Here is a 19,939-nt window from a genome sequence, read left to right as displayed (position 1 = left end):
GGTCTGGACCTGGTGGCTCATGCCTGTAATCCCAGCACTTTGGAAGACCAAGGCGAGAAGATCACTTGAGGTCAGGAGTTGGAGACTGGCCTGGCCAACAAGGTGAAACCCTGTCTCCACTAAAAATACAAAAAAATTATCTGAGCGTGGTGGTGTATAATTGTCATCCAGCTACTTGAGAGGCTGAGGCAGTAGAATCGCTTGAACGCGGGAGGCAGAGGTTGCAGTGAGCCTAGATCGCACCACTGCACTCCAGCCTGGGTGACACAGCCAGATTCTGTCTCAAAAAAAAAAAAAAAAAAAAAAAAAAAGAGAAATAACCTGCCTGAGAGAAAACACCTACCATTTACATTTGGGGATTTCCCAGTGAAACAGCCCAGCCAGAGAACTGTAAGTGAAGTGCACCAACCAATAAGCCTCACCTACCCTCACAGAATTTCCACTCTTAATGACAAATGGATAGCCAAGGATCACCAGACATTTGAGAAATGCTTCTAACATGAACCACAAAGATTAAAGTAAAAGGAAGCTGGTGAGGGGGAGAGAAATAGGCAAAGAGCAAAAACAAACAAACAAAAAAACCAATAGAATTAACATCCTTAAAGAGCTAAGGATAGATATTGCACCCATGAGACAAGAACAAGAGGTTATAGACAAAATTTTTGACAAGAGGGCTCTTAGGAATTAAAAATGTGAGAGCAGATATGTAGAAGTCAATAAAAGGATTAGAAAATAACATCAGGAAATATCACAAACATAGAACAATAACCGAGAAAAAAGGATGAAACAAGATTTTTAAAATATTAGCAAATGACCAGGTGTGGTCGCTAATGCCCATAATTCCAGCACTTTGGGAGGCCAAGGTGGGCAGATTGCTTGAGCTCAGGTGTTCAAGACCAGCCTGGGCAACATGGCAAAACCCCATCTCTACTAAAAATACAAAAATTAGCCTGCTGTGGTGGCGCATGCCCATCTTCCCAGCTACTCAGGAGGCTGAGGCCAGAGGATCACTTAAGCTCAGGAGGCAGAAGTTGCAGTGAGACGAGATTGCATCACTGCACTCCAGCCTGGTGACAGAGTGACCCTGTCTCAAAAAAATAAAAAAATAATAAACAAACAGCCAATAAGTTCAGATAGTCCAATATCTGGAAGGGACTTCAAGAATGAATAAACGGAGAAAAGTGGGGAAAAGAAATGAAGCAAACCATCATAAGAGACAACTTCTGGAATGGAAGGATGTGAGTTTGTAGATGGAGAGGGTTCACCAAGCACCCAGAGCTAGGGAGGAATGACAATTCAGGGGTCACAGGAAATCTCAGAACACCAAGGACACAGAAAATCTCAACAGCTTCCAATAAGTTAAAGAAAGAAAAAAAAAAAAAAAGACACAGTCAAAGCCTTGGGGAAAGACTGGGAATCAGAGTGGGTCAGACTCCTTGTCAGTGACCACCAGAAGACAAGGATTATACATCTTCAAATTCTAGGGGAAATGGCTTCAAACTAAAATTCTACATCTAAGCAACCACCATCAGTCTAGGGTGAGGGTAGAATAAAATCTCAAAAAACTTTACCTTCCTGTCCCCATTTTTCTTTTAAGGACAGATATACTCCACTACATGAGGGAATGCTTGAAGCAGAGGCAGGCCCAGGGTCCAGGCATGGGAAGGCATTGCCCATGCTGGAGGCTAGGGCTGTCCTGCAGTGACAGTGACCTGCAGGCCTGGAGTGCTATTGAATTGAAACCGACCCAATAGTCCCATAGACAGATTTTTTGTTTGTTTGTTTTGTTTCGGATAAACATAGGAATTGACCCTTCTGATGCTAAAGCTTGAAATTTGTATTTGTTTTATCTAAGTTCCTTCCCTGGGAAAAGACCCTCAGACCTCTCAAAAAACAGTATCAAAGAACTGCAACTCACCAGATCATTGCATCAGCCAATGAGATGCCAGACCCCTCATTCATCACAATTGTTTCCTTACCCTTCCCTAGTTCCTGTTTTCCTACACATTGTTACTTTTCTTCCCTGCTATGTAAACCCCTAATTTTAGTCCATCAGGGAGGTGGATTTGAGACTGATCTCCCATCTCCTAGGCTGCAGCACCCAGTTAAAGCCTTCTTCCTTGGAAATAATCACTCAGTGATTGGTGTTCTGTTCGGTGAGCAGCAGGACCTAGATGGAACCCCTGGTATTTCCATAGCAGAATCAGTCTGAAACAAGAGGACAGAGGGTTACAGGAGGGGTGGCCCCAAGGGAGAAAAAAAAATTGATAAATTACCTCCTATGTTTGAATGTATGGAGAAGCAATTTACATTTTAGGAGAGTTATAAGAATGAAAATAAATTAGCAATTGGCACATAAAAATCTAAAAAGAAAAATTATCTTAGGAAAGCAAAAAAGAAAAAAAGTGTGGTATGAGAAAGAAAATGTAGTTAATTATATAGTATACCACATGGCTAAGCTTTGAATAGTATTTCCACAGTCATAGTAATATAAATACTGGTAACAATCGACCAAAGTATTTTTTATTTTATTTATATTGGGAGGGAAATTGTAGTGTATGAGAGCCAATTATTCTCTTCTGCAGAAGGAAGACAAAGGGTAGTATTAAAGTAGAAAAATAAAGAAATAGCAGCATAAGCAAGTTATTTAAAAATAGGAAGGCAAAAATCAAAATAAACAGCTGAACTAATTGAAATTGGTGTTGCCTGTAGTGGGAATGGGGAGTAGAAAACTGGCACAGGAGCTGCTGCTCTTGTTACAAGCTTGTAAAATAATTTCACTTATTAATGTATCTGTCACTCTAAGAATTAGGATTTTCTAAAGAAAAGAAAAAAATAGGCTTGAGAGTATTTTTTTTTTTTTTTTTTTTTGAGACAGAGCCTTGCTCTGTCGCCTAGGCTGGAGTGCAATGGCGTGAGAGCAACAGCTCACTGCAGCTCTACCTCCTGGGTTCAAGCGATTCATGTGCCTCAGCCTCCTGAGTAGCTGGGACTATAGGTGCACACCACCAGGCCCAGCTAATTTTTGTATTTTTGGTAGAGACATAGTTTCAAGATGTTGGCCAGGCTGGTCTCGAACTCCTGGCCTCAAGCGATCCGCCTGCCTCAGCCTCCCAAAGCGCTGGGATTATAGGCGTGAGCTGCCATGCCCAGTGGCTTGTGGACATCTTTTGGTGTCTGGAGACATGAGCACATTGAATAATGTGGGATCTTAAGCATATCCAAACCCCTGTCCTGCTGGATGCAGCCACCCACAAGTCCCCAGAGTAGTCTAAGCCTCCTCAAGGACTCCAGTCTGCGTCTGGTTCCTCCTTCCAAGTTGTTGTAGAGTCATTAACCAGAAAGACTGATTTCTCTTTGGTGGTTTATCCCCAGTAGCCAGAACACAGTATAGATGCAGTGCTATCTTTTTTAGCATGTGAAAGAAATGCATAGGTTGCCAGGCTAATTAACTAAATGTTATATTTAACTGGGAAGATAACATAGCCCTAGTATTTGGATTTATCAAAACAAATTCCAGATGGCACACAAGCCCCAGAGAGAGGGGCCATCTGGTAAGAAAAAGCACGGCTCATTTTTTATAAAGGTGAAAGGTAGTAAATGTCAACACTTTCTTTTTTTTTTGAGGTGGAGTCTTGCTCTGTCACCCAGGCTGGAGTGCAGTGGCATGATCTTGGCTCACTGCGACCTCTGCCTCCTGAGTTCAAGTGATTTTCCTGCCTCAGCCTCCTGAGTAGCTGGGATTATAGGCACCTGTCAGCACACCTGACTAATTTTTGTATTTTTAGTAGAGATGGGGTTTCACCATGTTGGCCAGGCTGGTCTTGAACTCCTGACCTCAGGTGATCCACCCACCTTGGCCTTTCAAAGTGCTGGGATTACAGGCGTGAGCCACCACGCTCGACCGTAAATGCCAAAACTTTCTATGCTGAAAATATATCTAGCTGTTGCTCTCCTGGAGGAGCAATCCTCAGCCTCATATCTTTGCTAATTCAAATACCTGCAACATTATGCTCTTTCAAATAACTGAGTGATTAAGTATGGTGAGTATAAGTGATTAACACTTGGTGAGTATTGTAAGGTTTCAGCATATACCTGTTAAATATATTTTGTACAGTGACAGCTGCAGGCATTAATAACACCATTTAACAGACTCTACAATTACACAAATTCTTTGAGTATATAAACCAATAAAAACTGAAAATATTTTTTTCCAAAATGATTTAAGATGTTGCTGCCATTTTTTTATTTAGCTCAGCAGTGGTATTTTTGGTGTGTTTTCTGTTTGACAGGATGTTTCTTGCACATACTTTCTTCTCTCCGTATTCCCACTGTTCCTCTGAAACTAATCATTCCCTGCCTGTATTTATTCACCAGTTTCCCACTCCCCTCCACCTGGCCCCACTTGCACACAACTGCCAGCTTAATCTTCTTTAAACATTGCACTGTTTATATAACTTCCCAGCTCAAAAAACAGTCAATACCTCTCTGATGTCCAGAAGATAATGTGCAGGCTTCTGCTCACAGACACCCCAACCTCATCACCCAACTCCCTCAGTGTGAGTCCCCCACACCCCAGGGCTGCAGCCAGGCTATCATCCCAAGAACTGGAGCTCTGTGCCCAACCTCAGTGCTTTGGCTGGGACCAGATCCTCTCTCTGCTGGGCCCTAACAGCCTTCTCCTTAAGGAGTCTGGGCCCTGCTCCGTCTATCTTGAGCCGAATCCAAGATGATTCAGCATGAAGATGGGAACTGTGCCCACAGAGAGGCTTCTTGCTCGAGCCCACCTCCAGGTCTGTTTCCAGGGGGGAGGTCATTAGCCCAGATTTTATGTGATGGGAACAGTTGGCTATCCTTGGTGGTAAGCACAATAATAATGTCCCCTTACCCTACAATGTCTACAGCCTAATACCCAGAACCTGTGAATTTGTTACATTACATGGCAAAAGAGACTTTGTGATTAAGTTAAGGATCTTGAGATGGGGAGATGATACTGGATTAGCCCAGTAGACCCAACGTGAACATAAGGGTCCTTATCAGAGCGAGGCAGGAGGGTCAGACTCAGAGAAGGCGATGTGAGGACAGAAGCAGAGGTCAGAGAGAAAGGGAGATTTTGAAGATGCTAAGGGCTGGCTTTGAAGATGGAGGAGGGGGCTATAAGCAGAAGAATGCAGGCAGCCTCTGGAAACTGCAAGAAATGGATTCTCCCCCGCCCTCCAAAGGAGCCAGCCCTGCCAACACCTAACTTTAGCCTGACTCATAAGACTAACTGATATGTCTGACGTCCAGAACTGTAAGACAAGAAATTTGTGTTGTTTTAAGCCACGAAATTTGTAGTAATTTGTTCCAGCATCACTAGGAAAATACTACACTCCCTTTGCAGACTCTCCTGGTTCCAGTCCTAGTAATCCTGGCCTGCACTCTGATGTATCTATTACCAGGCTTTCAAGCTGAGACCGATAAAGGCTAAAACCTGCGCAGTCCAATACATTCACCACCAGTCACATGCAACTATTTATAATTAAACTTAAACCAGCCATAATGGCTCACACCCGTAATCCCAGCACTTTGGAAGGCCGAGGTGGGAGGATTGCTTAAGCCCAGGAATTTGAGACCAGCCTGGACAACACAGTGAGACCGAGTCTCCACAAATAAAAAAAATAATAGGGTGTGGTGGTGTGTACCTGTGGTCCCGGCTACTCAGGAGGCTGAAGTGGGAGCATTGTTTGAGCCTGGAAGGTCGAGGCTGCAATGAGCCATGATCTTGCCACTGCACTCCAGCCTGGGTGATAGAGCAAGACTCCATCTCAAAATAATTTAATTAACTAACTAATTGGTGTAGTTAAATTAAAATAAAACATTCAGTTCCTCTGTTATGCTAGCCATATTTTCGGTGTTTAATAGCCACATGTGGGTAGTTGTTACCAAACTGGATAGTGAAGGCAGAATAATTCCATAACCACCAAGAAAGCGAAGGAAGAACCATCGGAGGTTACAAAAATAGTCTAAGCAGGATAAAAATTAGAGGTAGGATAAAGTGTCTATTCTCAGGCAGTATCACTGACATTTATGAATTTACCAATTTGAAAGCTAAATGCTTAAACCCCCCATCTGGAATCAGAATGATTGTGCTGACAGAAGTTCACTGTTCTGTCTCAGTTGTTACAGAGGTGTTTATATTAACTGTAGTCTCTGGGTAATACAGATATTCATTAGTTAGCCTAATTATCACATTCCTCTGGAACCATTTTCACAATCTGCTATAGAGAAAGTATGAATATTAAAACATTTTTTAAAAGTGGAGACTATATAAAGAGAAGGCTATTTCTTCATACTTGGGCACAGACAGTAACAATACCATTAGTTTTTAATATTTCTGAAGAAGAGGAAAGACTCCTAAAGATACCTCAAAATGCTATGAAAACTGACTGGCACATAGTAGGTGCTCGAAAAACACTTACTGAAAGACTGAATTGCTTTAGAGGAATCAACAGTACTTTATTTGTGTTAGCAATGTAATTTGCAATAACTTTCCTAAAGAATAAGTGTTGGAGAATATCAAGCAAACATCACTATATATAAGATAATCTCATGGTAAACCCTGATAATAGGCAGTTAGAAAACTGGTACATCTTCCCTGAAACTTTGGTTTACATGATTAACATGCAAATTCCACTGTTAACAGACAGAAGCCACAAAAAGCTAAACCTGCTTTCATTTTTCAGATTAGCATAAGATTAGGTATATATTATATAAGCAAATCTGTGATAAAATTATCTTAACACCCTTGATAAAAGATGCTCAATGAAGAATTCTTTTCCTCAGCCTAATACTCCTACTACCCAATTTCTTTATCACAGGAGTTGAAAACTTCTTGTTCACAATAATCTATTTATTTTGCCAATACTTCTAATGTCTATTTAAAGTATTATAGTGATGAACAAAATATGACAAATTGAAGACAGAATTGCAAAGATAAGTTGCATATTCTTTTTCAGTTAGCAACTATTTGGGTGTTTTCTTCTAGAAAAAAAAATGCTTATGATTGGATACCTGGGTTGGAAAGTTGTGTTTTTGTTTGTTTTCTTAGAGAAACATCCTAGCCAAGAAGGCCATAGGAGACACAGAACACTGGATGAGCAGATAGACATTAATTGTTCTTAAAAATGCAAAATATAAAAGCAACATAAAAGGCGAAGCTCTAAGGTACATAAAGCAAAGTTACCAAGCCTTTAGAAATGTCTATTTTTTATTTTCTAATCTGCATTTATCTCAAGGATCAACATATTAGAAGTTTCAACAAAGAAATACATTGCTGTCTGGTACAGCGTTAGCGCTGCTAACAGCCTCACTTTTCCCAGAGTTCCGCCTCTTTGGACAGTTTCCTGCAGCATCTTGTTGTGCCTTTCTAGAAGTGTATCATGTTCAGATTGCAATGTTTGAAGTTCAGATACATTAACCTGTAAGTTATTTTGGCTATTTTGTAATTTCATTTTTAGCTGGTCAATCAGCATTTCCAGATGTTCCCTAAAACAGAAATACAGTTTTAAAATTTTTTGAAAAAGGTGAATTTGATTTTGTGGTTTTAAATATAGTTTAACCGTTTAACCTTTCAATGCCATACACTTGGATGATTCTAAAGGAAATATAATAGTCTGAAGAATTCAAGACTAGGATTAAATATAATACAAAAGATACTATAGCCAGATTTAAAATCTTAGGCACTACAGATTTACAAAAAATTTCTCCAAAATTTAGAATTTCATATTGAAAAAGGGGCATCAAAATAGCCTATTTTATGTTACAGGACTATGTCAGTTAAAGAAAAAACCTCACACTACTTTTTTTTTTGAGACGGAGTCTGGCTCTGTTGCCCAGGCTGGAGTGCAGTGGCGCAATCTCGGCTCACTGCAACTTCCGCCTCCCAGGTTCAAGTGATCCTCCTGCCTCATCCTCCTGAGTAGCTAGGACTACAGTCGCCCACCACCACACTCAGCTAATTTTTTATTTTTAGTAGAGACAGCATTTCACCATGTTGGTCAGGTTGGTCTTGAACTCCTGACCTCAGGTGATCCGCCAGCCTTGGATTCCCAAAGTGCTGGGATTACAGGTGTGAACTGCCATGCCTGGCGCACTCACACAGTTCTTAAATTGTTGTTATAAGAATGGTATGTCAGACCAAGTTACAGTGAAAGATAATCCCTGAAGAAAAGCAGGTCTTTTTAGACTTGGAAAAAACACTAGGTGGAAATAGTTAAAATCCTGATTCTGCCACAATGAGTACAATACACTACTAGTTTCTCTTTTTTAAAAATGTATATTATAAGAAAGTAGAAGGAACACAAAACATTTACATTCATATAATGTGAACTCAAAATTTAGGCATGGTCAAAAATGGCTCTTGAAAATGGTGACATTTATATTTATGAAATGTATCAGTATCTAATTTCCCCTTTATTTAATGAGCTACTGGAAAGAAAATACCATGTCTCAATCTACAGTCTCTATATTTAATAGATTCCTAAATGAAAGTAATAGAAACATAAACATACAAAAATTTCAGAATAATTAGTCTTGTTTAGAACAGTAAGAGCCAGATGTAAAACTGCTTTGAATACTGAACCGCTCAACACAGATGCCATGGAATGCCCTATCTCTCTCTCACTCCCAGTACAAACAGGATCTGTATGCTAGTTTTAAAGCAGCATAAACAATATACCATTCAAATAGAACTGAAATGGTCATAAATAAGAAAAGTTTAATTCTAGACCAAAATTCAGTAATAAATTTAAAATTTTTGAAATAAGTGAAATATTTTAAAGCAACTTCTGTTTAACCTAAATTAATGGCAAATAAGTACACTTAGCATTTTAATTTTTACTTCTAAATTTTCAAAACTGGAAAAACAAATCATAATGTAATTTTAATGCTTGTATTTTCTACCGTGACAAGATCTTATTAAGACAAGATTGAACTGTGAGCCTATTATCTCATATCCTGGCTTCACTGTGCACTTTAACATCTAATTTTAGAGTTTGCAACAGTGTCCTTTGTAATGAAGTTTCCCTGTTACTGTTTGCAGACACAGTGAAGCCAAGAAATTCTGTTCTCTTTGGTAACAATATACATAATTTCACAGTTAAAAATCATAATAGGATTTTAGGCTGGGTGCTGTGGCTCACGTCTGTAATCCCAGCACTCTGAGAGGCTGAGGCGGGTGGATCATCTGAGGTCAGGAGTTTGAGACCAGCCTGGCCAACATGGTGAAACCCCGTCTCTAATAAAAATACAAAAATTAGCTGGGCATGATGGTGTACGCCTGTAATCCTAGCTACTCAGGAGGCTGAAGCAGGAGAATCACTTGAACCCAGGAAGCGGAGGTGGCAGTGAGCTGAGATTGCACCACTGCACTCCCGCTTGGGCAACGAGAGCGAAACTCTGTCTCAAAAAAAAAAAAAAAAAAAAATCATAATAGGATTTTCAATCTACTTGGTGAAGAACCTGCATTGTGGGAGGAAAACTCTGCATATTTAATTTAGACTTTACCTTTCTTGTTTAGCGCCCTCAGTTTCAGCCTGAGACACAGATTTATTTTTCTGTTGTTTTAGAACGTTATGAACTTGGACTTTGTAGCTCTCGAATTCAGAGGTTATAGTAGCTTGTTCTGCCTGTAACATTTAAAAGAGAGAAACGTTTTCTATTGTAACAGGGTCCTTCTATTTTCTTTCAGAGATTAACAAATTGAGATAAAAACCTGTTTTTGAAAATGAGAAAGATAGCTGACATTCTTTTTGGTTTCTTGATTAACCTTGCTAAAAAGCATACTTCTGTTGGCTTTACACTTAAAAAATTTTAACTGATACATAATTGTACATATTTATGGGGTGCATGTGATATTTTGATGGATGCATACAATGTGTAATAAGCAAATCAGGGTAATTAGGATATCCATTGCCTCCAACATTTATCAGGTCTTCATGTTGGGAGGTCTTACACTTTTTAAAGGCCTCTCAATAATATATATTTTCTGATAAGAGATCCATTTCTACCATGTCTTCTACCCTGGTAGATTAATTTACTAACCATACATTTTATAGTGACACTATGTACTTTTGGAACTTTATAAACATTTTCTCTTATGATATCTCCTCTTTTTATAAATTTGAGAAAAATTAACTCAAAGAAATTAAGTTATTTGAACTTCAGTTTTCAAAACAGGGTGGTTAAGTGTTAAGTTCTAGGTCATCCACTTTCTTGAAGTGATCTGTAAACTCCCACAACAGCGTTGCCATGATTGCTTAAATAAGAGCTGCATCTAACACAACCACTGCACTGTGTCTGTTTTGGATGATGACAAGAAAGTAGGCCCCCCACAGCCATGCTATTAAAATGTTATTTATAATCATTTAGCCCTAAGAACTGTAACACTTTTCTAATAAAAAAAGCTTTATAAATAAGTGACACATAAATTGCAAAACAAGGTTGAAATGGAAAAAACATCATGTTTTTCCTTTTGGCAAAAAAAGTGATCCAAGTTACGATTAGGGTTGGCATGGGATTGCGGTTAGACCCAGATTAACTGAACAGGTCTTAATCTAATAAGTGCTCTTAACAGCAAAATAGTAAAAAGGGAGAGCACAGCCCTGGAGTAAACCAATGACTAGCTGATAATAAAATCCCAGTGGCTTGCTGTGGCTGAAGAACGCACCTTGGCAGCACGGCTCTCTTCCTGTAGTGCTGTCACTCTCTGCTGGTACGCACTTAGCGTACGCTGGTGCTGTTCCGCAGAGGTTTTCAGGTGCTCGTGGATTGTGTGCTTCTCTGATGTTATTTCAGCCAGCTGAATCTCGGGGTAAATCTTTAAATTTAGCTTTAGCAAATCCTATCTTCACTAGTTAAAGAGGTTTTCCTTAAAATGCAAACTTTAGGTTTGAGACATAAGTACATATAAGGCATAATTAAGTAGTGAAATATTTTTATGTATTATTATTGAAAAAGTAGAGACAAGTAGAACATTTTCTCATTAAGCTATCTTTTCTTAAACCAACATCAATTCAAAAAAATGAACATCCCAGACTACATATTTAACATACAATATTTAAATACTTCAAGACATTATATATATAAAAATATACACAAACATAACAAACGTATAAAATCATTTTACAAACTGTTCCTTGTGACTGCAATATCATTAAGTTCAAATGCAGGCTTATTTTATTTTGCACTATTCTATAGTATACTACGAATTTCCAAATACGTGAAAATAATCTAGCTTGAGCTAACCAATATACTCCAGTTATATGCCAGACTTGATTTATTGTTGTAACTTCCTCAAAATGTTGAGGAATCTTTCTAGATATCCTTATAGGATAATCAATAAAATCTCTAAATGGTACTTCACTTCTACATGAAAAAACTTTTTTTAATCTTAAAAAGTAAAACCCTTACTTTATAGACTTCTACTTGCTGCTGGCTTGCCTCCACCTCACCTTTTAAAGATGCTTGAAGTATTAAGTGATCAGTTTCCTACAGAATGAGAATCTTGGTTAAATTTTTTTTAATGTTACTCATAAATAAATTATGAACAAGTACTAAAATACGAAACAAAAATTAACGTACTGCTTGCTTTGAATCTGCCAGTTCCTTTTTGGCTTTCACAAGCAATTGCTTGATTTTGGTGTTTTTCTCTTCATATTGTTGTACTGAAGACTGTAATGAAGCTAGCACAAGAAATAATTTCAGTAGAAAAAGATGTAACAATTTTTATCAGTGAATTTAAATACACAAATATGTCTTCTTTGTATTGGCTTATCTTTAAGCCTGTTTTAGCTTTTTATTATGGAATACTTCAAACATATGCGACAGTAGTAACAACAGTGCCATAAACTCTACTGTACCCATCTCCTGGCTGTAACAATTACAACCCATAGACAATCTTAGTTAACCCAGACCAGGAAACAGCAAGGTACTTAAGAAATGTTAAAGTGAATAAATGTGGACTATAAACATCTTAATGGCAAATAGTTTTACACCCATTCTGGGTCCCCAGTAACATTTATCACTGTGTTAAACACCCGACTGACAGTGAAAGACTGGTGAAATAAACAAGTAATGCCCCCCACCAAATCAAGTTGTTATGATGAAATAATTAAAAGGTAAAGTGAATTTTCTTTAACTCACTTATTTCTTCTTCTAGGGTTTCTTGTTTCTGTTTTTGAATTTTTATTTCTTGCTCCAAATCTTCTATCTTGTTGTTTTTATTAGTTAACTTTTGATTTAGTTCTTTCATCAAACGTTCATAATCAGCTATTTCCATATTCATCAATGTGGTCTGTTGGGCATCCTGCACATTTTATAAGTAGAAGATTTACACAATAGTAGATCAGTTCATTTGTAAATTCTTTTTGTCATTTGTAAAATTGCTAAAATGATGCCACAGCAATAAATGGGTGCCTTTCTGTAATAGTGAAATCATTTACACTGTAACAAAGAAATGAGGAGTTGGATATTTTCTAGTTTTTAATTTCACAAAATATTTTCTAGTAGTTTAACCCAACTTTCTTAGTTTCATTTTATTTCATTATAACTAACTACAACTGACAGTTGTAGCTTGCGGAGCTCTTATTTATAAAATACTAATATGTCAAGTGGCTCTTATAGTACATTTCTTTTTAGCCTCATCTTTGAAGGAGTAAAGTCAGCCAAAGTTTTAAGTATAATACAAATTTCAAGCTTTGACATTAATTAAATCTTATGTGTCATACAACAATCATGTATACAAAATGAAATGTCAAACCAAAATCTTGTAAATCAGGAGCCTAGATTCTTCTGAAAGGACTGGTACTTAGAGAATTAAGTTAAATTTTCAATTTTTTGAGCAAATAATTTATAAAGCATTATTTTAGTACCACAAGTAACATTCTAAAACACTTCTTTTCAACATGTATAGAATAGTTTAACAATGCAGGCTGAGTGCGGTGGCTCACACCTGTAATCCCAGCACTCGGAGAGGCTGAGATGGGTGGATCATTTGAGGTCAGGAGTTCCAGACGAGCCTAACCAAATTGGTGAAACTCCATCTCTACTAAAAATACAAAAAATTAGCCGGGTGTGGTGACGCATGCGTGGAATCTCGGCTACCTGGGAGGCTGAGGCACAAGAATTGCTTGAACTCGGGAGGCGGAGGTTGCAGTGAGCTGAGATCATGCCACTGCACTCCAGCCTGGGCCACAGCGTGAGATCGCAGACAGAACAGAACAAATAGAACAACAAAACAGAACAATGTGAACATTACATCAATTTTCATCCTAGTGTTTTATTTTACCTTTTTAACCAGCTCTAATTCTTGCATGGTTTTCTGAAGCTGTTTCTTTTCCTTTTGAAGTTGTACCTGAAGTTCTTCAAGTTCATTTACAGTAGTGGCATGTTCCTGAAATTAAAAATAAAAACAACCCACACAACCCAACCAACATTAAAAAGGTATTTTTAAGGGGCTTTAAAATAAATCTGACAGCCTGGCGTGGTGTCTCACACCTGTAATCCCAGCACTTTGGGAGGCTGAGGCGGGTGGATCACAAGGTCAGGAGATTGAGACCATCCTGGCTAACACAGTGAAACCCCGTCTCCACTAAAAACACACACGAAAAATTAGCTGGGCATGGTGGTGACTGCCTGTAATCCCAGCTACTCGGGAGGCTGAGGCAGGAGAATGGTGTGAACCCGGGAGGTGGAGCTTGCAGTGAGCTGAGATTGCGCCACTGCACTCCAGCCTGGGCGACAGAGTGAGACTCCGTCTCAAAAAAAATAAATAAATAAATAAATAAAAAATAAAAAATAAAAATAAGTAAATAAATAAAATAAATCTGACATGCTAAAATACAGAAAGTTTGGTAATATTTCAATGTTTAAAATGTATACACCCCCAAATCACAGCATGGATTCTCAAATTTATGGTTGGTATTAAGGAATTAATGAACTCTGCTGTATTCATAAATGCTACTCTTTAGTAAGTCTTCCCTTCATTTAAATAATATTTTGGTAAATGCATCATATATATGTGAATCAATCTCACAGGATTGTTTTTACCTTTATCTTCTCTTCTTTCTGAAGTTTTTCAGCTTCTAATTCTTTGTCTATCATTGCTTTGGCTCTCTGGACTTCTAAAATCTGTACTTCTAATAATTCGGCATTAGACTGTAGTGTCTCAATACGAGCCAGGAGATCTTCATTATCAGAATTTATTTTTTCACACTGAAATGACACATGATTCATTACTATAAACATGCAGAAAACATATACAGCAGAGGAAGAATGAACAGGTACATTAATGAGAATATTGGCATAGTGTGACAAATGAAGATTTCTAAGTCCATGCTACAGAATAATATTAAGAATCAGTTTTAAAATCTGTCATTGAAATACTAATATGGTAAACCTTACAAGAGATCAGGTTGCACTGGCAGAGCAAAGAGCAGAAATGAAAAACAAACAAACCCCCAAACAAACAAACAATTCTCTAGGGGAACTGAGATTAGAATAATAAGCAAGATAGTTGCTAGCTGTTTCGTCTTATTCTTCTCTCCTAAGTGGGAAGGAGGGTGAAGTGGGGGGGAATAAATTCTGTTTCCGACTATATTTAATTTTTTATGCAAAAAGTATTGAGATTAAAATATACCTGTTATACTTTTCATTTTTGGATTTATTAAAAAATTACCTGCAAAGTCGAATTTCTTAATTGTCTTGTAAGGTCTTCAATATGATGCTCAAAATTATCAGCACGTTCTTTTTCCACATCCAGTTGCTCTGACTGCTTTTCATATTCTAATAAAAGATTCTTCAATAAAAGAAGGATTTAACTTTGGCATATTATTATGCATTCAACAGGTCAGACTTCATCATCAAGCCACCTTAAGATTCATGAGTCCATTCCGGATGCTTAAAATATTTACCCAAGTTGAACAGAATACCTAACTGGCATTAGGTAATAAAATTAGCATATTTTGGGTAACTTTTAGTATTGGAGGGTGGCGGAAACATATGAAAGGAGAAGAAAATTTTAAATATAAACAATATAATAGCTCCAAGGTTAAATATTCTACTCATTAACAAAAACGAACTTCTGAAATGTAACCACAATTTAAGGATAGATAAAACGTTTAATAAACACAATTTAAGGACAGAGGATAAAAAGTTTAACCTGGATACCTAACTCTACCTGAAGAATTCTGATGAGAGAAATATTCCAGGCCTGACCTAATATAAGGTAAAGGTGTTAATGAAAGAACACTGGAAGACATTCATAGATTTAGTCTCTCACACTCTGCAGTGACACTTTCAGTATTTCCTGAAGAATCCAAAGCCAACTGAATTTTCTTTGATATTCCTAGTTGGCCTACTGAAGGACAGAATGATCAGACTTTTTTGCCACACACAAGCTAATTAGGTTATCCACCAAAATATGTAAATGAGATTCAGTTTCGAGATTGCATGTAGTTCTTTTTCTCTCTCCTTCCTTATAAATCCTGTTTTTGCCTTTGTTTCTGGAAAACTTCTATTTTCTTCCCATAAATGTGCCTGCAAAATTACTAGCAAAATGGTGTTTTAAAAAAATTTTTTAACTTTTAAGTTCAGGGGTACATGTGCAGGTTTGTTATGTAGGGCAAACTTGTGTCACAGGGGTTTGTTGAACAGATTATTTCGCCATCCAAGTACTAAGCCTGGTACCCATTACTTATTTTTCTGATCCTCTCCCTCCTCCTACCCCTCCACCTTCTGTTAGGCCCCAGTGTCTGTTGCTCGTCTGTATGTGTCCATGTGTTCTCATCATTTAGCTCCCACTTATAAATGAGAACATGTGGTATTTAGTTTTCCATTCCTGCATTAGTTTGCTAAGGATAGTGGCTTCCAGCTTCATACATGTCCCTGCAAAGGACATAATCTCATATTTTTTTATGGCTGTGTAGTATTCCATGGTGTATATATACCAATTTTCTTTATCCAGTCTACCACTGACAGGCCCTTCGGTTGATTCCACGTCTTTGCTATCATGAATAGTGCTGCAGAGAACATACACGTACATGTGACTTTATGACACAATGACTTACATTCCTTTGGGTATATACCCAGTAACGGGATTGCTGGGTCAAATGGTATTTCTGTTTTTAGGTCTTTGAGGGATCTGTTTTCCACAATGGCTGAACTAATTTACACTCCCACCAAAAGTGTAAGTGTTCCTTTTTTCTCTGCAACCTTACCAGCACCTGTTATTTTTTTGACATTTTAATAGTAGCCATCCTGACTGATGTGAGGTGGTATCTAATTGTGGTTTTATTGATAGCACACTGTTTATGTTTCCTTGCAAAGTTTATATTTGGAAGTTCCACTGAGATATTATGCGTAAAACAGAAACGACATTAACCAAGAGGACTGTGAAGCCTGGCAGTGGCTTTCCTGTGGACCTGGACCTCTTGTGTCCTTGGCTCACCTCCACAGGCTTCTCTGGTGGTTTTTTTTTTTTAAGATAGAGTCTCGCTCTGTTGCCAGGCTGGAGTGCAGTGGCGCGATCTTGGCTCACTGCAGCCTTCGCCTCCCGGGTTCCAATGATTCTCCTGCCTCAGCCTCCGGGGTAGTTGGGATTACAGGCATGTGTCACCACAACCGGCTAATTTTTGTATTTTTAGTAGAGACAGGGTTTCACCGTGTTGGCCAGGCTGGTCTTGAATTGACCTCAGGTGATCCGCATGCCTCAAACCTCTCAAAGTGTTGGAATTACAGGCATGAGCCACTGAGCCCGGCCTCTGCTGGGTCTTGTGTGGCATTTATGCTCTTTTGGATCGTGCTTGCGAAATCTTTTTTTTGAGATGGGGTCTTGCTCTGTCACCCAGGCTGGAGTGCAGTGGTGCAACCTCAGCTCACTGTAACCTCTGTCTCCTGGGTTCAAGCGATTCTCCTCCCTCCGCCTCCCAAGTAGCTGGGACTATAGGTGTGTGCCACTACAGCTAACTAATATTTGCAGTTTTAGTAGATGACAGGGTTTCGCCATGTTGCCCAGGCTGGTCTCAAACTCCTGAGCTCAGGCAATCTGCCTGCCTAGGTCTCCCAAAGTGCTAGGATAACAGGTGTGAGCCACCATGCCCGGCTCTTGCTTCCCAGATCAGATCCTTGACTAACGCACTTTTGTTTCTAATTCTCATTTACATATGGTCAATTATTTGACTCAACTGGTGGCTGACTGTTACAATCTGAATTTTGATTTTATAGTCTGTCCATTTAGTGGTTTCAGTGGCAGAAGACAAGACTTGGGAATCTAGAATCTGGCTTATGTTCTATTTTTTTTTGAGACGTTGTCTCGCTCTGTCGCTAGGCTGGAGTGCAGTGGCGCGATCTCAGCTCACTGCAACCTCCACCTCTCTGGTTCAAGCAATTCTCCTGCCTCAACCACCATGTCCAGCTACTTTTTTTGTATTTTTTAGGAGAGATGGGGTTTCCCCATGTGGCCAGACTGGTCTCGAACTCCTGACCTCAGGCAATCCTCAAGCTATGGCCTCCCAAAGTATGTTTTTCTATGTTTATTTATGAGTTTGCTACTTCTTGGCACACATGCATACAGGGTTGAGGTATCACTAGGGTCTTTTCTTTTCCATAGAAAGAAGATTCTGTGCTTGTTTAGTATTTGGGTAGGCTCCTCTAGAAATCAGAGATATTTATCCTCTTAGTCTCTATCTGGCCCTCTTCATTTTTACTCATTCTGGTTCCAATTGCTGTCAATAGCTGTAAAAACTGAATTGCTATGCCAAGGCGTAATAAATAATGGCTCCCTTTGGGAAATTCTGATTTTAATCAAGTATTATTCCTAAGGGGAGTCTTGGAACAAAAACGAATGCCATGCATACAAGAGTCTACTTTCCTTATGCAGGGTAGACACTTCTAAACATCTGAATAATTACAAATTATTGTCCCTCTAGGACTCCTGTGTGTTCAGATCTTTTAATAAACCGATACAAGTTATTACAAGTGATATGAACACTAAAAAACTAGCCAAATTAACAAACTCCAAAAATTACTCAGTATCTTTATAATGATGCATCCTGAAGAACCTAATAGAGCATAGGTATATGTGTTTTTAAAAGTGATCAACATTAATAAACATTTCAGCACCTCTGGTTCTACCTTAAATCCTGTCACATTTTTATACGTAAGTTTATATTACATATGAAAATATGGTAATGAAATTTGAAAATTTAAATTTATACATGACAAAGAATTAGTATGCTTATATATAAAGATCTTATAAATCCATTAAAAAACCCATTTAAAATTTATATATGGGCTTCTTCATAAGAGCAAGTTACATGAGGAACTTGCTTCTTTACATTTTAAGAGACCCTATAATCTATTAATTTCTTCCAGAGGTAGACCAGACATATCAATTTCAAGTAGTTAAATCTATCAATCTTTTCCTTTGTAATTTGTCAAAATACTTTAGGTAGGGGTGCAGTGGTACAATCTCCGCTCACTGCAACTGCCACCTTCCAGGTTCAAGTGATTCTCGTGCCTCGGCCATCCGAGTAGCTAGGACTACAGTCACCATGAGTGTGTGTGCCACCATGCCCAGCTAAATTTTGTATATTTTGTAGAGACAGGGTTTCGCTGTGTTGGCCAGGCTGATCTCAAACTCCTGGCCTCAAGTGACTCACCCACCTTGGCCTCCCAAAGTGCTACAATTACAGGCGTGAGCAACTGCACCTGGCCTAAATTTAGTATCTAAAGTTTGAAAAAGTCTTTTGTATCCAGAAGTCAGTTAAAAAAAAGATCAAGTACTTCACTCCAGGTTTTTAAAAACTATTTTTCACAAAATTTTTTAACCCATCCAGAATACATTTTGCTATGTGGAGTGAAATAAAAACCTAATTCCTTAGAAGGAATTTCTTTCTTCATTGGTTTCTGTTTCAAACTTTACTGAGATGGTATAGCTTAGTTGATGAAACAATAGATCTGGAACGAGACTCCCTGAATTAAAATTTCAGCTCTGCTCTGTTACTTGTTCTGTGACCCTGAGGTTTCTTAAGAAATCTGAGTCTGTGACTTTGAGTTCCTTCATCTATTTATGCCTCAGAGTCCTCACTTGTAAAGTGTTGATGCTAATATACTTGGGGGTTGTTTTGAGAATTAAGTGTATTGAGATATGTAAAGTGCTTAGAAGAGAGCCTGGCACCTGTTTGTTGTTATGCGGAAGTATCACTCTCTTCTGCTACATTAATCTGTACCATTCTTGCATCAGAATTCTACCACATTACTGTAACTGTGATAAGTTTTAGTGTCTCTTTCAGTAGGATGTCACTTTTTTCATTTACAAAAAATTTAGCTACTCTTGCTAGTTTTTTACTTAAAACTTAGAATTCTCTCAAGATCCAGCCAAAAAAACTCTACAATTTTTAACGAATTTGTCTTAGAATTTATAAACCAATCTGAGAACTGATAGTTCAAATAACAGTCATCCTATATAAGTTTTGCAGTTTTCTTCATTAAGTGCCAAAACTTCTCATTTAAGTGCTTCCTAAGATTGGATTTTATGCCTGCTGTGGGATTTTTTTTTTTTTCATCAAATCCTGCCTGATTACCACTCACTCTCTTCTCCCTTCCCACCTTACTTTTTTTTTTTTCTTATGAAGTATTTATTGATGATTCTTGGGTGTTTCTTGGAGAGGGGGATATGGCAGGGTCATAGGATAATAGTGGAGAGAAGGTCAGGAGATAAACACATGAACAAAGGTCTCTGGTTTTCCTAGGCAGAGGTCCCTGCGGCCTTCTGCAGTGTTTGTGTCCCTGGGTACTTGAGATTAGGGAGTGGTGATGACTCTTAAAGAGCATGCTGCCTTCAAGCATCTGTTTAACAAAGCACATCTTGCACCGCCCTTAGTCCATTTAACCCTGAGTT

The 19,939-nt window shown here is 38.3% G+C and overlaps 1 protein-coding gene across 18 annotated transcripts in view; it reads right to left on the bottom strand.

Annotated features, from left to right (window-relative positions):
* LOC129057501 (DNA-binding protein RFX8-like) overlaps positions 1-19,939 on the bottom strand; it is a 103,067-nt gene that overhangs the window by 79,660 nt on the left and 3,468 nt on the right. For 15 of the 18 annotated variants that reach the window (XR_008522073.1, XR_008522074.1, XR_008522075.1 and 12 more), the window contains exons 2-9: positions 14,717-14,823; positions 14,089-14,253; positions 13,328-13,432; positions 12,184-12,346; positions 11,623-11,723; positions 11,452-11,529; positions 10,709-10,846; positions 9,547-9,668 (exon numbers count right to left, since the gene is read on the bottom strand). Coding sequence is in view for 14 of the 18 variants with exons in the window: in XM_054547249.1 (XP_054403224.1) it covers positions 9,547-9,668; positions 10,709-10,846; positions 11,452-11,529; positions 11,623-11,723; positions 12,184-12,346; positions 13,328-13,432; positions 14,089-14,253; positions 14,717-14,823 (979 nt within the window). In the remaining 4 variants the exon portion in view is untranslated. Of the gene's footprint in view, positions 1-9,546; positions 9,669-10,708; positions 10,847-11,451; positions 11,530-11,622; positions 11,724-12,183; positions 12,347-13,327; positions 13,433-14,088; positions 14,254-14,716; positions 14,837-19,939 lie in introns of those variants that run through there. The other 3 variants (XM_054547255.2, XM_054547254.1, XM_054547277.2) reach the window with 2 other exon arrangements.

This window comes from Pongo abelii, chromosome 12, assembly GCF_028885655.2.
Source record: "Pongo abelii isolate AG06213 chromosome 12, NHGRI_mPonAbe1-v2.0_pri, whole genome shotgun sequence".
Taxonomy (NCBI): domain Eukaryota; kingdom Metazoa; phylum Chordata; class Mammalia; order Primates; family Hominidae; genus Pongo; species Pongo abelii.
Note: the sequence above shows the minus strand (reverse complement) of the source record. Positions and strands in the feature narration are given on the sequence as shown.